This window comes from Myotis lucifugus, unplaced genomic scaffold (genome assembly GCF_000147115.1).
Source record: "Myotis lucifugus unplaced genomic scaffold, Myoluc2.0 scaffold_558, whole genome shotgun sequence".
In the NCBI taxonomy this organism is placed as follows: domain Eukaryota; kingdom Metazoa; phylum Chordata; class Mammalia; order Chiroptera; family Vespertilionidae; genus Myotis; species Myotis lucifugus.
The window spans coordinates 168,686-192,405 of NW_005871606.1; the positions used below are offsets into that span (position 1 = coordinate 168,686).

Genomic DNA, 23,720 nt, shown 5'->3' on the forward strand with positions numbered 1-23,720 from the left:
AGGGCCGTTCCCCATGTTAATAGGCACGCCTGCTCCCTCGGCTGGGCCTCACGGGAGTGAGGAAGCATCGGCTCCAGCCCCTGGCTCTGCATCCTAGGCCCTGGAACCCAGGCAAGAAGAGGGCCCTCTGGCCCCGTGTGCACCTGCTAGGACTGGCTGAACACACTCCAGAACCTGACTGAGAGGCCCACGTCCCCGGCACTGGCCGAGATGGGTGCGCTGCCCCAGCAGACAAGTCACATGCTCCACAAAAGTTCCTTGTCTCAGAAGAGTATTGGCTTCTTTAATCCAAGAAGGTAAGGAGAGGCTTTTAACTGATTACATTAGGTTAGCTCATACATCTCTTATGAGCTAAATATTCAATTAAACATTTTTGAAAGCAAAACCTGACAAAATCCTCTCTTAAAGTGACTTAGGTGATAAGTTCTTAAACAAACTAACTCCTTCCCCCCACTGGCATTTCCACAGGATCACAACAAGCCCCCGGGACAGAAACCCACTTTGTGTGTGAACCCGTGTTTCATGATCATAAACAATATAAACTAGGAAACATTAATGTGAGCCTAACATTCCTAATTTTATTTTATTTTATTACTTTAAAAGCTATATACATGCAAAAGTTGAACATATCACAATGCCTTTAAATAAAGTTCGAAAATAAAATTACTTCAAAATCCATTTACTTATGAAAATGTATATGACAATTATGATGAAGATAAGTCAATTATATCCTTTTCTAATCTATCAGAAAAATACTTATATTATAAAAAAGAATTTTAATTCATGTCCAGAATAATTTTTAAATTCTTGATGAATAATAAAAACAAGTTGGACGTTAGTACAATCTTTAAAGCAACAAGTTTCAGGCTTTTGAAAAATGGGTCTGATATCCTATACCTCATTTAAAAATCACTGAAGAAACTCAAGTTTAGAAACAAAGCATTTTTTAAAAAACTATGACCATTGTTATTATGGTTGACATGGTTAGGGATGCAAATGAAGGGCACGGCTTTCATAAATAGATGCTGCAGAAAGTCCACTCAAATGTTTGAAGAACTTTATTTACAAACACAGGTTGGAGGCCTGCAGGACCTCCCTGGCTCTCTGCTGGAGAGTAAAAATCTTGGGTCCAATGAAGCTCTGAGCACCCGGCCCTGCTGTGTGATGTGTAAGCGTGTGCGAGCGACCCTGGCGCCAAAGGTCACTAGGAGGACAGGCAGCTTCAAGCGACCCCCTCAGGCAAAAGCAGAAGCCGGCGGTCAGGGCGTGAGACAGGGTGCTTTGAGCAGGTCTCAGCGTTCCAAAGTGTGGCCGTTTCCTTCCAGTGAAACCAGAATTTCTTTGGTAACAGAGTACAATATAGATTAACAACTCCAAAAATTAATATGAATAAATATGCACTCCAAGTTCAACTTTGTAAATGTTCACATTCATTTTGGAAAGGAGATTTAACTTCCTGCCCCGAAATGAAAAAAAGGCAAAGCTGCCCATTTTGGGGGACTACTGATTACTGGCATGACACAATCTGAGCAGGAAAAGGGGGCATTTAACAAAAGGTGTCTATCGATGTGGAGAGCCCCAGGTGGGCACACGTCCGAAATGTGGGAGAAGCAACTTCACAAGCAACTAGAGTTCTCTCCTCTGAAACCAGAAGAAGGGGCTTCTCATCTGGGGAAGCCCGTCACCGTCTCACCTTCCTGTGAAAAGGCCCGACTGACACTCGGTTAGAAATAAGTTCACAGAGTCCAAACCTAGAGTTTGAGTTGTATCCTGATACTCAAGTGTCATTACAGTTTTCATGTGAGTTAACCCAACGATTACTTTCCTTTTATAGCTATGAAAAGAAGTTTTAAAAAGGAAAAATAAAAGATGTGTGTGCTGTCAGTGCAACATCTGAGTAAGTGTGGTTTTGCTTCTCCCAAACACAGAAAAAACAATGCCCAGTACATGGTACATAGGAGTGTGTCACCACCAGGAATAACCAAGACAGGTCTCACCAGCGGGCTTCCTGCGAGAACAGCGTGGTTTCCGAAGCAGTCCTGTCACGAGGATGCATGTCCTATGACTAGGTACAGCCCCACCACTTAAAGGGACTGATTTCCTGCACCTCCACGAAAGGAGAGTGCACAAAACAATAATTAGACCAAAAACGGAATTTAAAAGGGCAAAAAAATTGGAGTGAAAAGAACACAGAAAGCAAAAACCAAAAAACAAAACCAAGCAATGTGACGGTGGAAACCCACAGCCCCCCCACCCCACCTGCCACTTGGAGTCCTAACTGCCCGTCTGCAGGACAGAAACCCACTAAGTGACCAGCATCGGGCTTCGGCAAGTCTTCTCTTCACTCTCCCTCCTGTTAAGACCGTTTCCAAAACCAATCAGCAAAGGACAAAGAATTCTTTACAGAGTGCAATTAGTGCTTTCCACGTCCACCTTCAAAAGCATGATGCTCTTCATGGGCTAAAGGACAGAAAAAAACAAAAAAGAAAAAAAGGAAAGAAAACTTTAAGCAAAGGATGGGGCAACCCTTCTCTAAGGCATCTATCTCACTGTTTCCCCAAATGTTGGCAAGAACTCAAATACCTTTCTGTGCCAGTGACTGAGCGCAGGCGTGCATTTCCTGGGAACGTGATCATGAACATTAAACAAGGAATAAGCACGCAGCGGCACGCGGCCTGTTTCTTTCTCTGTGCCGGAGGGTGCGTCATCCGACAAGCTGATGGGGAGAACACGTTGGGCTCCGAGCAAATGCCGCAGGGAAAACGCACCCACAGAACGCATGCGTAGGGAGGGACCTCCTGTTACCCAGGCAGGCCACTGGCGCACGAGCCTGCCTTTAGAAATAAAATAGAACCAAACCAAACCAAAACAAAGAACAACCGGGGGTAGCAATGATGTCTCCACCTCTGAACGCCCTCTGTGGGAAACGAAAGCCCAGAAAGTGGATGGGTTTTTATTTTTCCCAAGCATATTTCCTCCTCCCAGCTCTACTGCCTGGCTTTCAAAATTACTAACGACATTTAAAAAAACTCGAGAATAAAAAAATTATCAAACCTATTTTTCAAAGACTTAACATTTAAAAAGTGGAAGTGGGAAATGGGAGATGGGAAGTCTGGTGGCAAGTGCAGACCCCTGACTCTGCCCCGGCCCTACCCACCCCCACAGTGGAGGTGTCCAGGAAGGCCTGGCGGCCCATTCGCCTCTGAGGTTCCTCCCAGAATTTAGTCCTGGTTTCCACAGCCACTCCATCTTCCCTGCAGGATCCGGCCTGCTCAGCCCGCCTTCTCTTCTCCTGGACAAAACACTGAGAGCAGCACACCTATGTTCTCCTGAGGGTGGCCTGGCATGCAAACTGGTTTAACTGAACAGTTCTCGCGAGGAGAAATACAGATATTTAGCTTTTTATGTGTGTTTTTTTTTCTTTTTTAAGGAAGACTTTCAGGGCAGACACATGAAAACTGGTCTGGTCTGCAATCAAGTAGGCAGTACCGCTGGTCACATGGGGAGCCACGCCCCTCAGCAACTCTGGGCTCTGGGGATAAAAATCCAGAGACCTGAGCCCTGGGCGGCATGGCTCAGGGGATAGAGCGTCAGCCCTTGGACTGAAGGGTCTCAGGTTTGATTCTGATTAAGGACATGTACCTTAGTTGCAGGCTTGATCCCTGGTCCTGCTTGGGGCGCGTGTGGGAGGCAACCAATCAATATGTCTCTTTCACATCGATGTTTCTCTGTCTCTCCCTGTCCCTTCCACTTTCTCTAAAAATCAATGGGAAAAATATCCTCAGGTGAGGAAAAACAAAAAAATAAAAATAAAGAGATCCGAACTATCCTAAGACTTCCTGACTTCTGAGAGTGAGGGGCCCGTGGTGTGGCACGGATGGGCCATGGAGCCTGCACGGGCTGGGAGAGGCCTGGGGCAGAGGGCGTCTGCGTGCCTCAGCCTGGAGAGAGGCAACACAGAAATGCTCAAACCCAGGACTCCGCAAACTTTTTCTGGGAAGGGGCACAGGTTAAAGATTTTAGGCTTTGCAGGCCATAGGGTCTCTGTGCCAATTGCTAACTCTGCCACTGTGCCATGAAGCAAACATAGATGATATGTATACACATGGGCATTGCTAGGTGCCAATATGCCTTCTACATACATGACACTGACAGGTACATTTCACACAGTTTTCATGCATTGTAGGTCTTTTCTGTTTTTTTTTTCAACCGTTTGAAAATGTGAAAACCACTTAGTTGCAGCCCCAAAACAGGCAACGAGGGGCCAAATTTGGCTTGAAGTCCATAGTTTGCCAACCTCTGCTCTAAACTCTCACATCAGAAAAGACATCTGCCATTCAGCTGCTCTGCTAACCTAACAGAATTTGGGGAGAGGGCTCTCTATACATTAGCAGTTTCTTGGTCAAATAACCAATCTTTATCCAAATCTTATATAAACTTATCAACACTCGATTCTTATCCACCCTGTGGGGGAGTCTGCCGTGTTGCCGGGCTGTGCGCCCTGTGAAGAAATTCTCACACCGGGTCCCAGGAGCACGGCAGATGCAGGCAGGTGGCCATTTTCTTTTTCTTTTTTTTTTTTTAAATATATTTTATTGATTTTCTACAGAGAGGAAGGGAGAGAGATAGAGAGTTAGAAACATCGATGAGAGAGGAACATCGATCAGCTGCCTCCTGCACATCTCCCACTGGGGATGTGCCCGCAACCCAGGTACATGCCCTTGACCGGAATCGAACCTGGGACCCTTCAGTCCGCAAGCCGACGCTCTATCCACTGAGCCAAACCGGCTTCGGCGACAGGTGGCCATTTTCACCCAGCTCACTCCACACTGCTCCTCATCAAGCTGTGAATCACTTTCTGCCCAAACCTCAGTTTTCCAAATCAAGTCTGTAGCACATAGAACTCTACTGAGTAAAGGACTGCCTGCTTTTTATAAAATAAAGAGAATTACATCTTTTTTTCCAATTCAAAATTTTATTTGAATAACCTTAGCGTTTTTAGATGTTAATTTACACCATTACAATATGGACTCCACTGAGACCTGTAGCTGGTGCTGCATCACCCACGAGCTTGCCAATGGAATCTATCTTTAGGGGCCTGTTCAGCTGAGTCAGCCGGCCCCGCTGTGGCCAGCTCTCCCTTTGTTGGGCTCCCCACGCGCCTGCCCATCACAGAGCTAAGCAGGGGCTCACTCAGTCTCACCTGCTGGCTGCCACTGCCCTAAAAAACGGCCTCATCACTCTGTGGCCAAATTACCTAATGACACCCTCATATCACGCTGGACCTGCTGCTAACCAACATGGTACCTGGAAATGTAATCACATAATTTTGAAGTAGAAGGGACCTTGGAGATCATTTAAGACCAACCTCTTGGCTACTTAAATGAGAGTGCGGATGACAAGGTGACTGGCTGAAGGTCACCGCTGAGGCAAGCCCGAGTGCCTGACAGTTGTCTGCACCGCCTCTCCTCTCTGTGTGACAGTGGCGCGGGTTCGAGGGCGGGAAGGGTGCGTAGCCCCATCACAAATGGCAGCGCGAGGCTCCCTTCCAGAGAGTTCCTGCTGTGGTTTACCCCTCAATGGCCTTTCAATGAACATTTGGACTGAAGATGCAATTCCTGCTCCCTAAGGAATGACCACTGTCTCTACAATGTGCACTTGCTCCACCACACAGCAGCGAAGGACTTCTGCCCGCAGCTTTGTCTCTTATGTAAACTGTCGCCTGACATCGGAAGTTGGGCGTCGCCTGAATACATGCGGCAGCTGCGGGTCTCAGTCATTCCGCCTGATGTGTGACTTCTGAAGGAACAAAATTTTATTTTTCCCTCCTTTTTTGGCAAGGGGGCTGAGAAAAATGAAGCAATAAATGAAGCCTTTTTAGCAATTCTAAGATGTGCCTCCTTCCCCCTGGGGCACCCCGGGATCAACAGTGTGTCCGCTTTCCTGGGAGCCTTTTCCTTTCCTTTCCTAGGAATTCTAAAATGATGCTTATCACTGGGGCACCTTCGAGCCAGTGGGTTACAGGAGTTAAACACTGGGCTGCTGGCTCTCGATCAGTTTGGGAAACAGGAAATGTGCCCGCAGCAGGGCGGCCGTGCTGCGCTCAGCAGCTCACTGGCGCCTGCGGCCCGAGGTGAGAGCTACCAAACAGGGGTTTAATGGCGCTAGCCTGTTTTCATTTGGACAAAAATGACTTTTTCAAAAGAGCACACAAAGCAATGAACACGAATCATTGATGGAAACAATGGGTCCACACACCTAGTCATACTTGAACGTGTCACCCATCCCTCGTTCTGTGTCCCCGTCACCGCCAGGCAGTGTGGGCGTCTCAGCAGAACATCCCGTCCCTGTGCTCAGCTCCTCCACGAACACAGATGCCACACACGACAGACCCCTGCTGCTGGGGGATGACTGAGACCTACCTGCCAGCTCAGACAGCAGCATTTGGTTATTGTTGCTTAACATAGAAGGTGATTTTTTCTGAGAACGCCAAATTCAAAATCAGGTTTAAATTTTTGAAATGATAAAGACAAGGTGTATCTCCTTCTCTGATGCATGCATTTACTAGTAGGCAAGAATTAATCTCATTCTAACTTCTGAGACTAAACTTTTGAAAAAACACTTAAATGTTTTCATAAATACTTTCTGAATTATAGAATTTCAAGTGATTCTGCCTTCACCTCATTTGCAACACAGTTTCTATTTTTAAAAGTATGACAGGATTATCTAGAAAGTAATAACTGGAAAGAAGCACTTACGTTTATAAAATACTGCTTTAAAAGATATGTGGGGCAGGAGTTCATAGATCTTTTCTAAAACGGTTGCTTCGCCCACTAGAGAGGCATTTACATTCCAGACTTGGACCACATCGTCTCGGTCCCGAACGCTAACGCTGACGCCTATGACTTCGTCATCTGAGGGAAGACAGGGAAAAAGGAATGAGCGACAATTTCAGGTCTGCCAGCTTTGTTTTCTAAGCACTTATCATTTTATCTGTAAGTTATGAATAAGATAAAAAGAAGTGGCACAAGAGCACCATAACAAATACTTGTTTCTAAAGAGAACTGTTGGACAAAAAGCAAGTTATTGGGCGAAAGCTGTAACAATCACATCACATTTGACCAGGGATTCGATAAACAAAGGATTCTAGCCAAACGCATTTCCAGGTAAGTGGTTCATCCTTTCTGACACGTTGCCAACACTTCTGACTATTCCTCACTGTGTTGAGGAGACCTTTTCTAAAATGAGTGGGTAGCTCTGCCCTCCGAGAGCCAAGTGAGCGCACGTGCACTTGCCTCCGTGCTCTACCGTCTTTGCTGAAACGGAGGTCTTTCTCCTCACTCCCTGCCAAGCGGTCAGCTAGCCTGAGGTGGTTAGTACTCTTCGCCCCAACACTAACTGGGCCCAGACTGTGCATTTCGAGTTGCTCTGCCTGCTTTTTGTGGTTTGTCTCCTTTCCTATGAATTCTCCTGGTTCTCCAGTGCCTCACTCCCGTTCTGTGTGTGGACTTGGAGGCTGTGGGCTAGAGAATCCATGACCATCTATCTGTTAGCGCCGTGCATGAAGCAAGAGAACATGCTTCCTGAGGGAGGCTCTGCTGTGACAGTGCTACAGCGGGTGGACGTGCGAGCATTTACCCACATTAATTCATGGAGGTCTTTTTAAAACCACTACATTATGGAGGTAGGGTACCTTGTCGATATCTGAGAATGGCAGCTGGAGAAGTAAGGCTTTGCTCTACTCTCACACGCTCCCTTGCAGCCACTGTGTGTGGGCTAAAGCCTTCTGACTCCTGGTTTTTATGTGTTTACGGCTCACTAATGAGCCAGGGTCAGCTCTCTGCACCTGCACACTCCACACCAATAAGTGAAATGAGAAAGGTAAGCATCGAAAGTAGACAGTGTCGCTTTAATAAACATGCTTTGCTTAATTTGCTGTAAATCAAAGTAAACATTTCCTTTCTTTCCTCCTTCCTTCTCTTCCTCAGTTTCTCTCTTCTTTATTTCTTTTTTAAATGAATCTGGTCCAGCTAAACATTTATAATTTGACACTAAATGGTTCCATTTTCACAAATGTGCGATGTTGCAGGTGGATGGGCGGCCAGTTGGGAAGGAGGGCGAGGAGGGGCCCTGGGTGCTCGGTGCAGGGTCTGTCTCCTTGCAAACAGTTATCAAGCTCTGCACGTTACAGCTGGTACTCTTTCCTATGAATGTCACATTTACCAAAAATTTCCAAAAAACGAAATAGTCCCTGATCACAGCCATTCAACAGGGACTTATTATTCCATCAAAACCTTTGTTTTATTTACACCTTCAAAATATACTTCTGGAGCTCACCTCCATTAAATTTCATGTGAATATAAAAGCACCGAGTGAAGAGGGGAGCCCTGCAGTTTATCCCTTTCAGGAATGGCCATGAGGTCGTTGCTCAGCCCTCAGCATCCCAGCCCTGCCACTGCCCACTTCTGCACCCTGGCCAGAGGGTGCGGCGGCCAGTGTCAGCCTGGCATGGCGCTGGCCGCAGGCACAGCTCCTGTGCCCAGGCAGGCCCCTCAGCAAGCATGGAACAGCCCGAAGCGGGTCGGTCGCAGAGCCTGGTTAGTTTGGGACATCACAGCCAGGGGAGCGAGGCTCAAGGAGTATGTGTGGCCGAGATGAGCTGACTGGCTGCAAGCGGCAGAGCCAGGTTCCTGGGAGGCTAATGGTTCATCGTTAACGGAGCTGCCCTTTCCCGAGTCAACCACAGAACAACAGGTCTCCTTTCCTTAATCCTGCTATTTATTATCTCTAGGTAACTTTCCCTGGTTCTGGAAACGAATAATTCATACGGAAAACTTCCTATCCCAGGGATGTCTGTATTTATAATTATACCTCGGACGCATTTTGGCTGCAATATTGTGAAGTTGCTAACCACTCCCTGTTAAAATAAAAGGACTCTTATTTTTAAGACAATTTCATCTAACCCAGGTTTTGTCTTAATAAAAAAAAAGTGGTGTAAAAAGAAAGCAAAACAAAAGCAGAATTTTTGGAACTGCCGGTGGATGAGCTGGAAGCTCGCCATGGCCCGGCCCCTAAAGATCACACAGCCAACAAACACAGCTACTGGCAAATTAGTTAACACCAATTTGTTTTAAAAAATCGTAACTGAAAGCTGAACAGAAAAAAATGTTATCCTAATGTTACCTCAGGATCATCCAGAGGAACTACCCATGAAAAACACAACTTGAAACGAGCAGTTCTTTGAGTGGTTTCATACAAAAAAAGCAAAATAAAAATGTACTCTTGGGGGCTCTCAGAAATTCACTCAGTATTTGAAAGTGGTCTCCAAAGTCAAGTTCTGAAGACCTTATATTTTAGCCTCAATTGTGGGAGGTCACAGCCAATAATGTTGCCCACCCCTTATCACACCCTGTGAGCAGGGGACCCCAGGGACCGGAGGAGGGGCAGGGACTGGAGGGACAGGAAGAATTGTGTCCACCTAACACCAGCTCTAAGAGCCCACTGGGAACCACGCTTCCTTTCCTTTCTGCCTGTTTGCCTTGGAGAGAGGACCACAGATACTGTTAAGATGAGTTATGAGGGCACATACACATGCATATACACAGACATAAATATAGTAGATACACATGTAAATATGCATGTGTCCATACACACATAACACTAAATGCCACAATCACATGAAAAAATCTAAGTAACTTCACAATACAAAATAAACAACTTCAAAACATGTAAAAAGTCAAACACACAAACTTCTGCAAGTACCACGACAAGGCAAGCACCCACCCGCGCGGCCCTTTACCTGCTGCGGCACAGCCTGCGAACTGTTCCCCGATAGTCGCTAACAACAACTCTTTCCAAACTGTGGACTGGTGTGAAAAAAGAATAGAAAACAAAAAGCAAAACCAAAAATACAACATACATATATTTTTAGACAATTATATCCAGGAACTAAGAAAGTCCCATTTTCCGCAACCTGTGTACTTTCCACGCCCGTGTCTAGAGCCCACAGACACCTCCAAGCAACAGGTGTAAACAGGCGGCCTGTGCCGTGTTGCTCCCCGAGTAACTGGGACAGGTGCAGTGACCCAGAGTCACTAACTTTGTGTCCCAAAACCTTGGTGTCCTTCATCACAAAGCTAATTTCTAGTGACACCCGGATGAAATTAATGGGGGGGGGGTGCATTCAAATGGCATCATTTTCTGATTTATTTACCTCTTTCTAGTTACACTTGAATGCTATTAGTAAAACCCTTCTCTTCAAAACCCTCCTCTCTGTTCTCCTTGCAGTTTCTAAGGTACTTTAAAGGTTCGCCAGTAAAGAGCGCTTCAGGTTTCTGGGTTACTGAATACCAGACACATGCAAATGCCCATTCCCTCCAGACGTCTGCGCTACTGACAGGCGCTATGAGTCTGTGTGTGCGTTTCCACAGAAAACAGTGGTGTCTGCTCTACCTCCTACCAGCGAGAAACAATGGAGTCCTTTCTACTCAAGAGCCATACAGGTTCCCGAGGCCTAGAAGTCCTTCCAGCTGCCCCCTGAAAAGGTCTTGGTCCCGCTTATCCCCTCGCCTGGTTCACAGGCTCTGAACTCTCCCAGAACTGGGTCTGTCCCAACAGGCTGCTTAGCGCCTGTGGGCCTGGCTGGGCAGCCACCAGCTGCTCTGAGTGTGTTTCTAGAGGCCAACGGGGAACAATAGGGCTGACCACTCAGGGTTGCCTTGACCACAAATTAGTCAACAAATGCACTCAAAGGACTCACCGTTTCATAACTAGCTGCATGCTCGCTCTACCCCAGGGGCTCAGTCCATGTGAACCGCATCAGCGCTTACCATGCCGTTCTAATGAGCCGAAGGCAGCCTCGCTGGACTGTTACCCCAGATGACAGTTAGCCATCATGACCTCTTCCTCTCAAGAAGGGGTTTCTTTTCCTTCTCTTTTCTGGGCTACTTGTCTCCCATCTAGAAACCATCCCTTCTATTTTGTCTGTCCCAGCTGGAGTCCCTCACACGCTTGGTGATGAAGCTGAGGGAGAGGGAAAGTCCCATCCTGTTTCGGGGGCACACAGGCTGGCCCACCAGACTCCCACTCGTTGACAAGTAGGCGGGCACCGCACTGCACAGGGAGCTGATGCCTGCACAGACGTGCAGTGTATCATGTGGGACCGAGAGTGGCCAGGGGCACTAACAAGGAAGGGCGTGCCTCCGGCCTCTTCCCGGAAAGCTGCCATCAGGAGTGTTTCTACTAGAATCCAAAGCCTAGTGTCAGAAAACAGCATGAGAAGGAAAACTTGTTCTTATTGAAATTTAAAAACCTACATCCTCTCTTCTCTCTTCTTACACTATCTACTTCCTCTCCTTCTTAAGGGGACAGAGTGGAGGCCCAGGCCTTACCTGCCTGCCTGGGCATTTGCTTCCTGGCATGTTTTATTACGGAGGCCAAACAACAGGCAAATTTTGGAGCTATACATCCTGACTGAGCTCGCGTCTTTAACAAATAAATCTGGCTGCATCTTTAGGTCTGTGCTTATAGGAGAATGACTCCAGCTTAAGCCTAGGGGTCCTGGAGACACTGCAATGCTCTGAGCTTATCCACATGAAAGAAACCTCGAAAAGGTGAGAATGGGTAGCATCTGCCTTATCAGCTATTTTCAAAGAAGCCCTTTGGTTTCCCAGGGCTTAGGAACAGATTTGAACATTCACTTTCAGACACTATGATACAAGAGAGCCCCCCCACCCCCACCCCGGGGAGATGGAGGTTTCTAAGGCTTGGCCACAGAAAACCAGCATCCCACCAGGCCCTCCCTCCAAACAGCTCTCATCAGCCTCGCAGGAAACCCCGCTCGCCATGCCATGGTCGTCCTCAGAACCATGTGCCCGTCTCCACGAGCCTTTGGTGGGAAGGACCCTGCTTCTCACGTTGTAAAACCAACATCCACATGCTAGTTACGCTTGGTGCGGAAAGACGGTAAGCTTTCTGTAAAAGCTTATGCATTTAGCTCTTCAGATTATGACACAGTAAAAGGACTGCACCACCTCCACAGAGAAGCACAGGGCATAATCGCAAGGCAGTATGTAAGGCAAAACCCCACCAGGGTCAGCACAGAGCTTCGCCCCCCAGGCCTGTTCTGAGGCCACCAGGCAGGCTGTGGGAGGCACAAAATGTATCAGCTGCAATCAAGCCCCCCGGCTCAGCCAGCTCTAGGAAAGGGTCAGCGCACCTACCGTGCTGTCCTTGGGCACTTTCATCTTCCACACGCCGCCCTTCGCATTACTCTCCTCTTCCCTGGGTCAAAGACCAACGTCTAAAGTTATACTCAAGCATTAAGTGGTTGTACATACATTTACTTTAACAACAGATGACATTAAAAACAAAAAACAACCAGTATTCTTCAATAAACTCTCCCCCAGTCCTTTTATTGAAAACAGACGTAGATGAAATAAAAAGAATGGGGGTGGAAGGAAGAGGGAGGAAAGTGGAATTCAGTGACCACAAGGGCAGGGAGGGGATGCACACCCAGCCCTCACCCTAGACGAGCAGGTGGACAAACTAGCGCAGTGCTCCGCCAGGGAAGGGCCTCCACCTGCAGCACAGGATGAGGGCATTGCTGCTGGGTCTCCTGGGAGCCCCAGCCCCTTGGTGGGATGGGCTCTGTCTTCCTGTGTAGTATCTGTTTCCTCTCTGGTAAGAGCATCCAGACTGCTCCGTAAGGAGCCACGTGTCCCCACTCTGTGCCAGACCCACTCCGCTGGGGTGACTGCACACACTGCTTCAAGGACGGGTGCTTGTGATCCCCGTGTGAGCCAATGGGAGCAGCCCTGCTCCCTTCCTGGGTGGTGAAGCTGACAGGAATAACCTTGTAGGATGCAAGACTGGAGGTACTGTGAGCCATCTGCCACCCCTGATGGGAGAGCCTGAGAACTGAACCAACGGGAGGAGAACAGCAGGTCCGACAGAGCGAGCGCCCGGCTCTGCAGCACCTGAGCACCACCTGCCAGCCTCAGTCCCTCCCTGGATGCTCAGCTATAGGCCTCAACTCCACTTTTTGGCTCAGATTTCACTCCTGTCATTTGCTACCAAAGAAGATGACATACATTCCCATTTTATTCATGAGTATGTAACTCAGAACAGCTGAGGCACATGCTGTAAGGACGTGCTACTAACTGGGACTCCAGCCCAGGCACACTGGCCTTGTCCCCCATCACTGCACTGAGGGATCAGAGGACGTCCCTGCCCACAGCATTCTGCGAGAGAACGATTTGCATATTAGGCTTTTATCATGGGCCAGAGGTGTCTGGTGACATGAACTTGTTCCACACAACAGGGTGGAACCCCCATCTGTCCCTCAACCCCCCACCAACTGCACAGTCCTGACTGACCACCTAGATGGTGCACACCGCCAAGGGCCGCGCCACACCTCAGAGCCTAGCCAGGGCTGTGAGACCGAGCGGGCCTCAGGGAAGAGCGCCCAGAAACCCTGCCGCCATCCTAGCCCTGTGAGCGGGTGGTGGGAGGGGCTCGGTTCATGATTAAGTAATAGCTGGAATGACATCAGCACCTGCAGAGAAGAGCTTTGCACTCCAATTCGGCACCAAGTACTTAACGAGGGGACAATCACCCCCTCCCCCAACCTCGGCTCAACCCTGGACACTTACCAAAGTGGTCGCCTCTCTCCTCTCATTAAATGATAGCTACATCTCAAAGGCAGGCTGGCCACAGGAGGGATATTATTGTACACGCTCCAGAATATCTTTAAAAGAAAAACACTTCATTTAATATATCCTGTATTGATTTTTACTATGCCACTAGATTATAAAATTAATGAATTAAAGAAAAAAATCAAATCCTCATTAAGTCCTATCCATTCAAAATGGGTTTTTCTCAGTGTTTTTTTCTAATTTTCTGCTAGACAATGTTAACATGACACGAAACAGCATTCCTGGCTGCAGTGGGGCCACGTTCTATGCCTCGCATGCGGTGGTCTCCAAGCAAACACTCCTCTGCATTCGCCTCCACACGACGCTGGGGATGGGCCTCGCAACGCCTGGAGGCCCAGCCTCTAGGACTGTGAGAAATACATTTCTGATGTTGAAGCCACCTGTCTATGGAATTCTGTTAGAGCAGCCAGAACTAACGAAGACAGAGTGGCTGGTAGACAGAAACATTATATAAAAACTAGAGGCCCAATGCACGAAATTCATGCACGGGTAGGGTCCCTAGGCCTGGCTGGTGATTAGGGCCAATCTGTGGGGTGACCAGCGGGGCAATCGGGGGCCCCCGCTGGCACCCACCTTGGCTGGCCTGGGGCCTGAGGGCTGGGGCAGATCCTGCGTGGGGCATCTGCCCCTGGTGGTCAGTGCACGTCATAGCGACCGGTCATCCCATTGTTCGGTCGATTTGCGTATTAGGCTTTTATTATATAGGACAACGAGTGATAGGAATAGCAGTACTAGCCACAGGGACGGGGCCAGGCCTGGACTCTGAAATGTGCATGTCTGTGTGTCCGTCCTAATGGCCGTCCCACCGGAGGCTCATAGGAAAGGAAACAGAGGCTGAGTCTAACCTGCTCGAGCATCACTGTTCCGTGTGGTCATTAGGTTTAGATGAGAATTAGGTTTACGAAGAGCCAACCTTTCCCAGCTCGTGTGGAAGGGGCTATAGAACCCCTCTGTGAGGACTGTGGGAACACCCTCCAGCATGGTACGCTGAGCAGAGGGGACGTGCCCCTGGCGGGTCCGACAGGAACAGCGCAGCCACAGGACAAGGAGCCCCAAGACTGAGGAAGCGGCAGGGCTGGGGCGGGGGTGGGGGACGTCCTCTAGGCTGAACGTGGATGCTGAGACTGTCTTGTGAAAAAATTAAAGTAGAACTAATTGCCAGGACAACCCTCACAGGCCACGCGGAAACCCCGCTTCCTCCCTGTGTACCAGGGCCAGGACCGCGACCTCACTGGGTGACTCAGGGATCAGGTGGGAGTGAAAGTGTGCGGTGAGCCTAACGTGATGACGCAGGAGTCAGACCAAGAGGCCCACCTGCTGAATCCCAGCTCCCACTTCTGATGGCAACTCTGCCACTGGACAGTCTTCTGCCAGTGAAATGATCATCTTTCATTTCAGGGAAACTGGCAAATTTCCTCCTGGAATGTTCCCAAGAAAAACAGAACCTTCGGTGTACCAGTGCCCTGCTATTCACCCTCCTTTCCACCTGGAGGAGGTGCACAGGATAGTAATTTTACAGAAGTTAACAGGGTGGAGACTGGCCCAACTGAGGACAGGGAATTTGAACGTGAAGTAGGAAACTGGTCTTAGACCCTCATGTCCACACTCGACACCCCCAGCTCCTCCCGGTGGCCCGTGGTGGTGCCAGCACCTCCAGATGGGAAAGCAGAGCCCACACAGGGAGCTGGAGTCTGACCGAGCCTGGGCAGAACCACGGGGCCAGCAAGGTGTGGACAAGAGCCGGGGCAGAACCACGGGGCCAGCACGGCGTGGATGAGAGCCGGGGCAGAACCACGGGGCCAGCACGGCGTGGACAAGAGCCGGGGCAGAACCACGGGGCCAGCACGGCGTGGACGAGAGCCTGGGGCAGAACCACGGGGCCGGCACGGTGTGGACGAGAGCCGGGGCAGAACCACGGGGCTGGGACGGTGTGGACGAGAGCCGGGGCAGAACCACGGGGCCAGCACGGTGTGGACGAGAGCCGGGGCAGAACCGTGGGGCCGGCACGGCGTGGACGAGAGCCGGGGCAGAACCACGGGGCCAGCACGGCGTGGACGAGAGCCGGGGCAGAACCACGGGGCCAGCACGGCGTGGACGAGAGCCGGGGCAGAACCACGGGGCCGGCATGGTGTGGACGAGAGCCCGGGCAGAACCGAGGGGCCCAGGGCGGTCAGGGTGCACGACTCAGCGTCCCGCATGCACCACATGGGGTGTGCTCCTGCTTGGACTTACCTGTACCGTCTGGACCGTGTAGATTTTCTTCAGGTTTGATGCGCACTCGGCTGCTGTGGCCCCAGGGAGAGATCTAAGTGAACAAGCAAAAGGGCAGAGACAGCAGCAAGCAGTCAGTGTGCGTGCACCAGTCCACAGGAACCTGCAGGCATCAGGCAAGTCGGGCTAGACCCTCCGACTCACATTCCTGGGACCTATTTACAATTTAAGATGTGAAATTCCTACTTTCTGAAGTCATGGGTTTGCTTTTCTAAAAATAAACTTACTCATTCTGTGGGAATTTAGTAGAAAAAACCTGAAATGTATCTAAGAAAGGTATTGGAAACCTCAAAATCACATTTTAAAAAACCCTAAAATAACCTTGTAATGACCAAGCCTTTTGCCTAAGACTTTGGACAAGAAAGTGTGCCTATGCCCAGGTGACCATGACAATGCAGGGTCCTGACTGGTTCCCTGTGTGAAGCCTATAGGCTCCGTGGCAAATGTGAACTTGAGAGGCAGGCGTCTGTGCGCGGAGGACACATATGACCGAGGTCACCTTTGTGACCCAGGGACTTGCATGTGTGCCCAAAACACTTGCCTTTGGGAAAGTCAGTTAATTTCCGTGGCTGATTGAATTAGCTCTGCGATCTCTGTGGTCAGAATACGTTAATCTTCCATTTGCCCATGTTCCACTAGATGGCAACATACTACGGCTTATTCAGTAGAAAGCCAGGCAGCTGCCTGGGACGGGTAACATGACATGACGTCATCAATCCTTAGAAAACTCTGTGACATACACGCTTTCTTTCTCCCTACATGGAATCAGCAGTTCTTGCTCAAAAATGATGTGCCCGCTACATCAGACCTAAGGTGAGAATTCACACTCAAAATAATGCTTCCCAGCACCATGTCTGTTCACTGGCCAGACAGAGGCGTGCTGAGGGCGCGTGCTGGCTCGTGGCTGACCCACAGGGATCGATGAAAGGGACGCTCTTTACCGACCCTCAGAGGCAGACCCAGGTCCTTAAGAAGGTGAACTCCGTGGATCAGCCATTGCCAACCTTTCAGACCTCACAGACCATCAGTGGTCTGTGGACCCCCGGATCGTGACCGCTGCCTGGGATGGTCGTCAGGCACTGACACTGGGATGTGCATAAAACTCATAGCTCAGGTGAGGGAGGGCCGAGCAAGAGCCAGGCCCAGGTGCCTGGTTCTATGGGGGACACGAGGCGTGTCAGGGTTCTACAGGTGACATTCGGTAACTATGGACCAATGAATGATCCCTGGGTGTCGAACCTGAATGCCAGAGACACATTTCTGAAATCAGCACCCTGGCCTGGAGGTTGCTGAGTAAGCAGTTAAAGATCAGTTTGAGGACAAACAGGGATCCTTGTTGAGCAGGTAAAGTCTGATAAACTTCTCTGCAGCACTGGGTGTACAACTCATTTCTAGTTTTCATAAAGAAGCTGGACACTATTTTTGAAAAAGCAAATCCACAATAACCACCACGATTGCACATTGCTGCCTGTCTTAAAGCCTCCTACGTATGCTGAGAGCGCGGGGAGCGCGGCACTTCCTCAGTGCCGGAGCCTCGTCCACCGTGTATCCGGGCCGTCTGGGCTGGTGGCGGTGAGGGCTGACTTGGACAAACATTGATTTGTGTTTAATGCAGGCCTTTACACTGTTGTTGGCTAAGATTATGAAAACAGTGGCGGGGGGAGGGGCTTTTTAAAAAAACCTTGATTTTTTTCTGAAGAGATATGCACGTGAAAATTTTATTGCTTTTATATGAAAATCTCCTGGCACTTTTTCCCTTTGAAAAGTTTAGCTGGCCCCCCGCCCCCCGCCCCCCACAGCAGAGGATGCACGCGTGCAGGGCTCTCTGTCGGGAGAGGGGTTGCGGTCCAAAGGAAGTAAATGGACTTTCTATTTTTTCATTTTAAAATTACGTATTTCAAATTTTTACTAATTTTTAAAGTTCCACCACAATTTATAATGGTTTAGATGAGAATAATTTGAATGTTCACCTCATAGCATTACGTCAACTGAAGCAGACACATTGTGAGGACCCGCCTTCTAACCTAGAAGGAAGTTCACTGGCGACCTGCCACTCACACTCTCACGCAGGAGACCATCATACAAAGTCACTTAGGTCCCCTCAGTTTCACATTTTTGGAGACATTTTTTCCTTCTAATTTTTTGGAAGAAATCTAGTTTCCAGTCTATAAAAGGGCTCTAGAATGAAACAAGGACTAGGCAGTGCTGCTCGGTGTTTAAAACAACAACGCCAGCAGCTAGTGTGTACGAAATGAATGCACTACGGCAGCGAGTCCTTGCGAGACTACTTACATAGCTGTCAATATTATTTCTTACTATTGTACAGGTGAGCAAGCCAGAATTTAGAGAGGTTTGGTAACGTGCCTGAGGCCACAGAAACCTAATCAGAATACAGGTGACCCATCTGAGATTTCCTGCTCTGTACCCCTGACTTTCCAGTGAAGCCCTACTTACATTTTTAAGGGGATTTTGCAACTGATTCTAGGTGTGTTCTCATTCAGGCCACAGTCTTTGCTGAATCCCATTTTTTTAAAAATACATTTTTATTGATTTCAGAGAGGAAGGGAGAAGGAGAGAGAGAAACATCAATGATGAGAGAGAATCATTGATCGGCTGCCTCCCGCACGCCCCCTACTGGAGATCGAGCCCACAACCTGGGCATGTGCCCTTGACTGGAATCGAATCTGGGACCCTTCAGTCCACAGGCTGACGTTCTATCCACTGAGCCAAACCAGCTAGGGCTGAATCCCATTTTTAATATGAGGTTGTGTCCATATAACTTCCTTAGCATCGTTTTTCCAACGGAGGGGGGTTGGGGGGAGGCCACACTGACACCAGCAGGCTCCTGCTCCACAACAGCTCCATTCCGATTAACATCTCCCGATGCTGACCCATTGCTGTTTGAAAGATGTCAGGTTCTACGGAAACTAATTTTTCTAATTTCTGGATTCTGATGGAAGGCTCCTTACAACTGCTGCAGCTTTATGAATATCCAGGCATCAAAGTAACAGAACGGAGTTGTCGGAACTTCCGATGGTAGTAGATGTCTGGCTTGGCCTGTGCATGGCATGGCATTACTCTGTGCGCCACAGCTGATTCCGACAGTCACTGCCAAGTGCCCATGTGCCTAACCTCATATCTGAACCTCGGACCTCTTCAAGGGCAAGGCTGGGCCAGAGCCACAGAATGACGTTGAAGGGGCAAACAAAGCAGGTTTCTAAGTGACGGCGCCTTGCGAACAGACCAGTGTGTGCTGGACTTGCTGGTTCAATGTGGACCCACAAGCTGGATCGTCTACGCTTCCTGGCTCTTCAGGCGGCAGTGCAGGCGGCTGAGGGCAGAGCTGCAGCCCTGGCAGCCGAGCCACACCTGCTCTTCCCTCTTATGCCAACAGATAGTGTAGCAACTGGAAGGTCCCTGTCTGTGGTGGATGTCCATTAAACAAACAGCTGTACTTGCATCACACGTACACTGTATTCTATCTTTTTTGTTGTTAATCCTCACCTAAGGATCTTGTTTCCATTTGTTTTTAGAGAGTGGAAGGGAGGGGGAGAGACACAGAGAGAGAAACATCGATGTAAGAAACATCTGGCTAGTGCCCACCCAGCACACTGAAGACACATCGATTGGTTGCCTCCTGCACATGCCCTGACCAGGGCTGAGGATCGAGCCTGCAACCAAGGTATGTGCCCTTGACGGGGATCAAACCTGTGACCCTTCAGTCCAAGGGGCAACACTCTAATCAATGAGAAAACTGGCCAGACCTATTCTCCTATCTTTTAAAGGTCTTTTTATTTCAAATCTTCCAAGAGAACCCTAACTGAACCCTCTCTCTACAGGCCAAGAATGCTCCTCTGTGGTGTGGCCCAGGGGACACTGGCACAGCCACAGACAGTCATCGCGACTGAATGGGATGCTGCTGGCCTCATGGCTGGAGGCCAGGCTGCTGCTGAGCCTCCTGCAGTGCACACGCCAGCCCTCAACACGGAAGCATTAGTCCCGAACGCCATGGAGTCAAGGCTGAGAAGCCCTGCGAGCACGTCGCAAGTTTCAGAGGATTTATCATTTATTCAGTCAACAGATTCACTGCACACCTCCCAGCTGAGGGAACAGAGACAGAGCCCTTGTCCCCGCAGAGTTTAGAACTGGCTGTCTGCTTTCTGAATCCCCTACTCCCGAAGGCAAAAGAACAATGTTTAAATCCTCTTTTATTTGCCTGGGACAGAGGCAGCGGGAGAAGCAGCTGAGAGAGGAATAGATACATAGACTTGGAGCATTCGTAGGAGATATAGGCAGAGCTGGTGAAAACCACAGCTGGGGAGTCAGGACCTATTTCACACATGGAGCTCTGTGCCCCCTCCGTGCGCTCAGTGGGGGCTGAGACAGCTCTGGGACTCTAACTGCCCTGCATGAGCAGGTGAGGAGTTTGAACTGTTTCTCCAGGAGTTTTCTTTCTGATTTAATGATATTACTGTGACAATGGCTTCCTTTTGTTGAGCACATGCAATATGTAAGGGTTTTACATATATTATTTCAAGCCCTTACAGCAATCCTGCCAAGTTGGTATTATTATCCTCACTTTATAGATCAGGAAATTAAGGCTTAGTGAGCCTGTCTCTTGGCAGACCTGGGTCCTTTCTCTGGTCTGCCTGGCTTGATGAGGACGCCTCTCGGTGAAAACCAAGCGGTCACTGTCAGCATGGGCAGTCACATACAGAACATGGGATCACAAATACCTCTCTCGCCCCACCTTAAGTTATATTCCCCCTTCTTGGGCCCACCCCCTGCTCTTGCCTGTTGTCCTCGCCTCTCCCACCACCCATCTAGTCCCCAGTGGGCAGAAGCAGAGGTGCAAGGCAGGGTGAGATGCTGCCAGAGTCCCTGGCAATAATGCCTCCCCAACATGTGCTGCAAGGTGTGCAGCTCAGGAAGAAATCTGCAGGTCGTTTCCTGGGGCTGGACATGAGAAGAAAATAACTGACCAACCAAAAGCCACTGATAGGCTGCAGCAGAAAGACAGGAAAACAAAGGGGTGGAGATGAACCGGCTAGTGCCCCCCAGCATACTGAGGAAGTGTAGTTAATATTAACTGGTTAAAGTGAGAAAGACGTTTCAGCTTTATACCTGGTTCCATAGTCCAACTAATGGAGACACACGTCCAGTGAACATGCACAGAAAATGCTGCATGAGAAAATGAATAATGACAACACTCCACCTAATTTGAGAGATCATCTCATTTCCGTGAAGAGAACATTAAGGGGAAACCACAAAGCCAGGGATGTCTCCTGAAAGTCCGTCTTCCTGTTGACTTTGTTCACATCAGGCTCAGCTGTCAGAGGGAAAACTCAGGTATGTGATGAACAACGTCCCGTTGAGAGCACTCATTCCTTTAAATCACTTTTTGACAGATTTCATTTTAATCACGTTTTAGACAGATCTGTGGCTTGTGGTTACAGCAGCTTGCTGCTTGAGAAAGAGTCACATGCAAAAATGATTCAGGGCATATTATTAGCATTGAATAATGCATCCATTGAAACTATCTATACGATCTGAATGCTTTATTTCTGCAGTTCTTATTTTTCCCTGCTATTGTCATCCCTAGCCTACAAGCTCCTTGACAGTAGCAACTGGGACTCTTTTGAGCTTGATACACACTTACTCCCCCAGCGCATGGAGGGTGGGTGGAAGAGGGCGGCTGGTTAGAGTTGACAACAGAACCACACAAGGCCAAGTTTCCACTGTCATCGTGTCAGGTCCCTAAAGTCTTGCCAGCTGTCTTAGTTTGAAAATAAGGAAAGCGCGTCTCTAATATTAAAAAGGGAAAGTATACTTTTGAACAGACAGTGCTGGTAAGAACGAGTAACTTTCCTGGGAGAGGATGTTTAGCGACCACAGGCCTGTCTGCAGAAAGCAGCCACTGACCCACAGCTGGACAGGCTGCGAGCCCTCACCAGGGCCAGAGCCCCGTCGTCCCCTACACAAAATAAACTCCTGGGCCTTAAAAGGGCCTGTCGTTTCAGAGGCAAGAATGGGGGGGGGGGAGAACAGGAGTAGCTGAGAAGCCAGCCACTACCCATCAGCTGTGGCCTCCCATGCAGTCTCCTGCCTCGCCTAGTCCCCCTGGGCCATTCTATGAACAAGGACAATTGGGGATCCTCTTTGCCAAGCCCCCACCTCCACAGATCAGGTTTATCAGCGTGGAGCACACAACTCGAATGTATTTGAAAGCATCACACCCTGAAAGGTGGGTCCCTCTAGAACTCGGCACCGCGCTGGGCTCATCACGGATCTGTGGGAGCATCCAGCATGCGAGACACCCCTCCTGGGTGCCCAGGTCAATGCTGTCATCATCTGTGCATTCTTAGCACCTAGAGCAGTGGGTCAGATGCCCAATTAACCTTGTCAATAAACAGAGCAGTAATTCTCAAGTTTTGAGAATTTGTTACAAATGCACACCCCACCCCAGAGGTCTCACTGAGTAAGTGGGCAGGGTGGGGAGCCTGCATTTTAACAAGCACAGCCGGTGATTCGGTGACTGGGAGGTCAGGGTAAGAGACTGCACGTGAAGAAATAATGGCTGAGCGGAGTGACCTCGGTGGGAAAGGGCAAGCCACCGCGGGCGGAATTCAACGAGGCCCTAGGTCAGTGATGGCGAACCTATGACACGCGTGTCAGAGGTGACACACGAACTCATTTTTTTAGTTGATTTTTCTTTGTTAAATGGCATTTAAATATATAAAATAAATATCAAAAATATAAGTCTTTGTTTTACTATGGTTGCAAATATCAAAAAATGTCTATATGTGACACGGCACCAGAGTTAAGTTAGGGTTTTTCAAAATGCTGACACGCCGAGCTCAAAAGGTTCGCCATCACTGCCCTAGGTATTTGGTGTGGCCACCTGTGCCGGGCGCTGGTCAGAGGTGGGGAGAGATCCTGGGAAGCTCATTCTAAGGAGAGAGGACAGGCCAAGGGGGCTAACCCCAGAGAGCAAAGGGGCGGGGAGTGTGTCTGGAGGTGCGTGCCACTGTGTGTCAGGGCTCAGGAATGGCCGCCCTGAGAAGGTGGCATCTGAGCAGGAACCAGAAAAAGAAAAAAAGCGCAGGCGCTCTCAGATGCCTGAGGGAAGAGCATCCAGGCAGGGGACCTGGGTGGCAAAGGACCATGCTTGGGATAATGGAGAAAGAAGGGGCCAGTGAGCCACAAGGGTGTAGGCAGGAGGGAGAGTGACAGGGAGACCAAGGGACAAAGGTTTCGGGGGTGGGGGGGAGGCAGGAAATGCTGCAGAATCCCATGGGCTGTTACAAGCACTTTAGCTTTTGCTCTGAGTGAAACAGAGCAGAAAAGCAGCAAGCTTGAACTGAGGTATTAGAGGGGCCACTCTGGCTGCTGTGATGGGAATGGGCTGCAGGGGCAAGGGTAGCAGCAAGGAGAGCAGTTAGGAGACCTGCATTCATCCAGGTGAGAAAGCTGGTGTGGCCTAAAGTCTAGGATACAGGTGGTGACAATGAATTGAATTCTGGATACACTTTAATGGTAGAATCAATAGCATTTGTTGAAAATGATGTAGAGCAATGGTTCTCAACCTTGGCTACACATTAGAATCACCTGGGAATCTTTTTAAAATCCTGATTTCTGGGCCTCATCCTCCGGAAATTGTTTCTTTGTTACTTAATGTTGTGGCCCCACCCTACAACAAAGAAACACAATTTCCGGAGATGAGGCCCAGAAATC

At 49.1% G+C, this 23,720-nt stretch overlaps 1 protein-coding gene across 1 annotated transcript in view; it reads right to left on the bottom strand.

Moving 5' to 3' along the window:
* Positions 1–558: 558 nt before the first annotated feature.
* Positions 559–23,720, bottom strand: part of EIF4E3 (eukaryotic translation initiation factor 4E family member 3) — a 27,302-nt gene continuing 4,140 nt past the window's right edge. Inside the window, exons 3-8 of the mRNA XM_023745607.1 lie at positions 15,948–16,112; positions 13,653–13,747; positions 12,222–12,282; positions 9,800–9,866; positions 6,759–6,914; positions 559–2,460 (exon numbers count right to left, since the gene is read on the bottom strand). Coding sequence (XP_023601375.1) covers positions 2,414–2,460; positions 6,759–6,914; positions 9,800–9,866; positions 12,222–12,282; positions 13,653–13,747; positions 15,948–16,112 — 591 coding nt within the window. The 3' untranslated portion in view covers positions 559–2,413. The remainder of the gene's footprint in view (positions 2,461–6,758; positions 6,915–9,799; positions 9,867–12,221; positions 12,283–13,652; positions 13,748–15,947; positions 16,113–23,720) is intronic.